The sequence below is a fragment of the Orussus abietinus genome, unplaced genomic scaffold (assembly GCF_000612105.2).
Source record: "Orussus abietinus isolate OABI.00-Male unplaced genomic scaffold, Oabi_2.0 scaffold399, whole genome shotgun sequence".
In the NCBI taxonomy this organism is placed as follows: Eukaryota; Metazoa; Arthropoda; class Insecta; order Hymenoptera; family Orussidae; genus Orussus; species Orussus abietinus.
Genome location: NW_019394818.1, coordinates 59441 through 64881, shown reverse-complemented (window position 1 = coordinate 64881; position 5441 = coordinate 59441). Strand labels below are relative to the sequence as shown.

Sequence of the window (5441 nt, the reverse complement as noted above, 5' to 3'; positions counted from 1 at the left end):
TTTTTTTATTAAATGTTTGAAAAATTAATATTATTTTAAGGTAACTGAACTTATAACATTAATATAACATGTCACATAACATGTTACCTTATTGAGGAGGAATAATAAGAAATATCTAACTTCGATGTTACTTTTATGCTACATAACACGTTAGCTTCGAAAATGTAACATTTACCTAACAGTTATATTAGAGCGTTCTGTGGGAATAGGGTGGTTAATAGTACGTAGAAAGGAAATAACTACATACTTTTTGAAAGCTTCTCTGTTCAAATTCAACGTATATTCATCTCCAGCTCCACCTCTGTAATAATCCCTTACAGAAGGCTTCAAATGTTTCAATGCGTATCGTTCGTAGTCCAAAAGGCACACAAATTGCTCCATTGCGGGACTAAATCTGTGACATCGAGAAAATGAAATTATTTCCTGGAAAATTTCAAGGTAAACCGCTTTTCTAATAATTAACTGTCAATGTTTATGTATAATATCCGACGTTGCGATATGACAACCTTAGTCAAAAGTCTACGATAAATCTATCGTTCCATATCATATCGTTTGTTCCTAATCGAATCCTAATTTCTATCCAAATCCTATTTCAACCGCTTTTCTTGTAATTAACTGTGAATTTTTATGTATAATATCCGACGTTGCGATATGACAACCTTAGTCAAAAGTCTAGATTGAGATTCGATTAGAAACGAACAATATGATATGAAATGATAGATTTATCGTTTCATATCATATCGTTAGTTTCTAATCGAATCCTAATTTCTATCCGAATCCAATTTCAACCGCTTTTCTAATAATTAACTGTGGTTTTTTATGTATAATATCTGACGTTGCGATATGACAACCTTAGTCAAAAGTCTAGATTAGGATTCGATTAGAAACGAACGATATGATATGAAACAATAGATTTATCGTTTCATATCATACCGTTTGTTTCTAATCGAATCCTAATTTCTATCCAAAACCTATTTCAACCGCTTTTGTAATAATTAACTATGAATTTTTATGTCTAATATCCGATGTTGCGATATGACAACCTTAGACAAAAGTCTACGATAAATCTATCGTTTCATATCATATCGTTAGTTTCTAATCGAATCCTAATTTCTATCCGAATCCAATTTCAACCGCTTTTCTAATAATTAACTGTGATTTTTTATGTATAACATCCGACGTTGCGATATGACAACCTTAGTCAAAAGTCTAGATTAGGATTCGATTAGAAACGTACGATATGATTGAAACAATAGATTTATCGTTTCATATCATAACGTTTGTTTCTAATCGAATCCTAATTTCTATCCAAATCCTATTTCAACCGCTTTTGTAATAATTAACTATGAATTTTTATGTATAATATCCGACGTTGCGATATGACAACCTTAGTCAAAAGTCTAGATTAGGATTCGATTAGAAACGTACGATATGATATGAAACGATAGATCTATCTTTTCATATCGTATTCATTTACAATCCGATCCGCAGCGATCTATGGAACCTTCCATTTAAATTGAGTAAGCCTCGCGTTTCAAAGATAAAATCTCCAATATTCTAACACCAAAAGAACAAATCTATATTGCATCATTTGATGTTGCCTTTTATTCATCAGGTTTAAAATCTTTTGGCTCACGGTATATTAAGTAAAATATAAATAATGGATGTTAAATTCTTTAAGGAGAAGTGAAATATAAGGCCCTTATTCACGCCTCACTTTTATGGGCGCTATTAAGTGTCTTTTAGTTAAATATTATCGGTCCCCTGCTAACAGACACATACCTTCTCTTAAGTCCACTTTTAGTTAAATGACCTCTATTACGAAACGTGATATGACAACGTTGGAAAAATGGAAAAACGACTGCGTTCCGCGCATGCGCTCCGTTAGCCCAACGCAAACGTTTTCTGTAAGCCACAAGTTTAGTGTTATCTGAATTTCTCCACAAAAATGAAAAACGAGTTTAACAGAATAAAACAGTAACCAAAGTCCTAATCAAGGACGATATATATTCGATTTCAAAAGTCTCTGATATTTATTTGATGCACCGTACTCATTTCATAAGGTTTCATTTTATGAAAAATGCCTTTCCTGCCCTCCATTATTCATATATGATTTTGACAACTACAAATTCTAAAAACTTTATACTTGATTTTGACACTTAAAGGAAGTACAAAAGTCTCTTTACCTATTTTTAGGGAATCGGCGCTCACTTTTATCCTAAATACGCTCAAAATAAAGCTTAAAAGAAGGTGTGAATAGGCATTGATGCTAAAATACGTATTTTATCGCTTTTTTTTTAGGAATTTCCATCAAATTGGTTTAGAAGTGAGACATGAGTAGGGTCGCTGTTATTGTATTAATGTATGCACTTTTAACATGTAACTGTATTAATAATGCTCTAAAATACGTCTGTTAACGCTAAAAGTGAGATATGGGTGAGGGCCTAAATTTCTAAGCAAAATTCAATTCTCTGTTCAGAAATCTACGTTTTGTTAGAATTAAACCAGATACGACGGAAGCGGTAACTCGTTTTTGCAGAATAGTAAAACAAGGCTGCAATCTTTCAAGTCTGCACTTTGAGTAAAACTGTATTTTCATATTAATAGCACTTTGACATTACTAATTCTTTCAGACTTTAAGAAATATATATATGCAAGGAAATGTTGAACGGTTAATATTAAGGTGCAGTGATACACGTCGAGGAACTTGATCAATGTCGGCAAAAAAGGTTTTTCTAACTACCCACGTTACCGACGTTAGTTTTTATATCGATAGCTGTATCGAATTATTTTGGATATTGTACTAAATCGCACACGCCACCTGTCGATTTCGTACAATAATTATAAAAAAATCGAAGTAAACCTCCAGAAATCCTTTGGATTCATGCTTTCTGGGGCCCTAATTGACTGCAGAGGGACCCCCTGCGCCATCTGTGATTTCCAGGTGAATTAAATTTTCAGTCCGAGACCTCGTATTCCCATCGTTTTAGCATAGAAGCGCACAAGAGACTTTTTTATCTTTATCCCGTTCAAACGGGAATTTATCGATTACCAGAGTATTCTAAATTGTCATATAATTGTCCTGACCCTTTCGTATCTCATATTACAGCCTTCAATAACTGGATATCGATCGAAATACGAGAGCTCGGCGCCATTTTAGTTCTGGTTTGGAATAAGTTACTAAATTTTCTCCAAAAATCCAAATTTTCAAACCATCAGGATTATTCCCAGATGCTCACGAGTCATGTGTCAAAGTTTCCGACCGTTCTATCCAATACCTTTGAAAAAAATAGTGTCTTATTCGCGAATCGACTAATTTAGGGGGGTTTCACTTCACCTTGAACTAGTCGATTAGGATAATTCAGGGATGATGAGTGTACGGACGTTATAACTCTCCACGATCCGACTAATATTAAACGAATCGTCGAGTACGATTATTCAGGGATGAGGAGTGTACGAACGTAACAACTTTCCGCGAACCGACTATCCTGCGATCGGTAGAAGTACTGAGTCTCGTAAAGCAGAATGTACATGCAGATGGCTCACAGAACACAGGCATCGTTTTATTCAAGGAGTGGTATCGATAAAGTAATAACCAATATCTCCCTACTTTGACGTACTTTAGACTCGTAACAGCTTTATCGTTCGACACAACTCAAAGTTCTCTATATTGGCTTACATATTCCAGTCATTGATAACAGTTTCCACGACACACATCGAAGACCTGTTCATGTATTAGCTTTCAAATTAGTAAGTACAACGAAAAACATTCCTTATTATTTTCAACGACGTAAGAGCGATAAATAAGATATACAACGATTATTCGTTTCGTCATTTTATGCGTCAAACGATAAGTTCATGTCTTTTTTTTAAACCAAAGATGTTTTTTCTTGAGATTTCAGGAATACTAGTGATATTTTTGGAATACATATTCACACAGGGTATACCCATGCCGCAGTTTATTTTCTTGGCGAATCGTTGATTTTTCGGAATCTATAATTACAAAAAGTTATCAGGGAGGGTGTGAACGAAGATTTCGACATCGCAATTTGCACAGAGGGAATACCCAGTGAACACTGTTATATAATTGTTGGGTAAGTGTTACGTTTTCGAAACTAACATGTTATATAACATAAAAGTAACATGGAAGTTAGATGTTAGTTATTATTTCCCACTCGGTAAGGTAACATGTAATGTAACATGTTATATTAACGTTATAATTTCAGTTACCTTCAAATAATATTAATTTTTCATACATTTCATAGAAAAAATCACGCAATATTATCCAAAATTATATAACTTTTTACTCTTAATTATTTGTTGGTACTTGACAATAGTTAGATATTAAATGACAAATCAGACTTTCAATGAAATTATGTAATGATAAACTATCTGATTTTATTTAAAGACAATTAGGATTTCATTCAACTACCAAACAATGACTGATAATGTATATGCGCGTATGAATTAAAGTCACTTTTTTTCATACGAGTAGTAAACAAAATATGACATATATTAATCTTATGACATTTGACGATGAATTATGACAATGGCGATGACGATGATGTAATAAAATAAATAACACTTAGCACCGATGTAGTTCCGTTTTGTTACAAACATGTGTTGCATATACACAATATCAGGACGGTAACATAATGTACGATGAGAGTAACAAAGTTATGCTACATTTATATAGATATGGTAGTAATAAATGTTATGTAACCTGTTACCTCCATATTACATAACTGTTAAGTTACTGCATTGTAACAAATATCATGTAACTAGTTTGCTCTATGTTACGTAACCGTTAGGTTGTTACATTGTAACAAACGTTATGTTATTTGTTAGTTTTAAGTTACGTAACTGTTAGGTTTGGTGTTCAGTGGGTAGTAATGGTCACTATGGTTTTAATAGCACTTAGAACTGTAAGAATAGTAACTATTACGATTCTCTTCTTTCAAGGTATTTGCGGATCTCGATAAAAAATTATTTTTAATTTAATTAAGGACACTTACTAAAAACCAACGTAGTTTACTATATTAAAACTAACTAGTCAGTATGACTGTACAATAATATAGATACTAGCTCAATCACTTTTTATTATACTTATCTTTTACGTAAGAAGTGTGTGATATTACATCAGCGTCTTGTGAAACACACGTGCATCTATCACTGTATAGGTTACATACAGTGATAGATGCACGCATATTGCACAATATAACTGTACAATAATATAGATACTAGTTAAATCACTTTTTATTATACTTATCTTTTACGTAGGAAATGTGTGATATTACATCAGCGTCTTGTGAAACACACGTACATCTATCACTGTATAGGTTACATACAGTGATAGATGCACGCATATTGCACAGTATAACTGTACAATAATATAGATACTAGTTAAATCACTTTTTATTATACTTATCTTTTACGTAGGA

The 5441-nt window shown here is 32.8% G+C and overlaps 1 protein-coding gene across 2 annotated transcripts in view; it reads right to left on the bottom strand.

The window, feature by feature from the left end:
* The window catches only part of LOC111674115 (peroxisomal (S)-2-hydroxy-acid oxidase GLO3-like), a 15213-nt gene extending 11651 nt beyond the window's left edge, over positions 1–3562 (bottom strand). Inside the window, exons 1-2 of one of the 2 annotated variants that reach the window (XM_023433312.1) lie at positions 3279–3562; positions 248–394 (exon numbers count right to left, since the gene is read on the bottom strand). In XM_023433312.1, the coding sequence (XP_023289080.1) occupies positions 248–381 (134 nt within the window). In that variant the 5' untranslated portion in view covers positions 382–394; positions 3279–3562. The remainder of the gene's footprint in view (positions 1–247; positions 395–3278) is intronic. The other variant, XM_023433311.1, reaches the window with a different exon arrangement.
* Positions 3563–5441: the final 1879 nt, after the last annotated feature.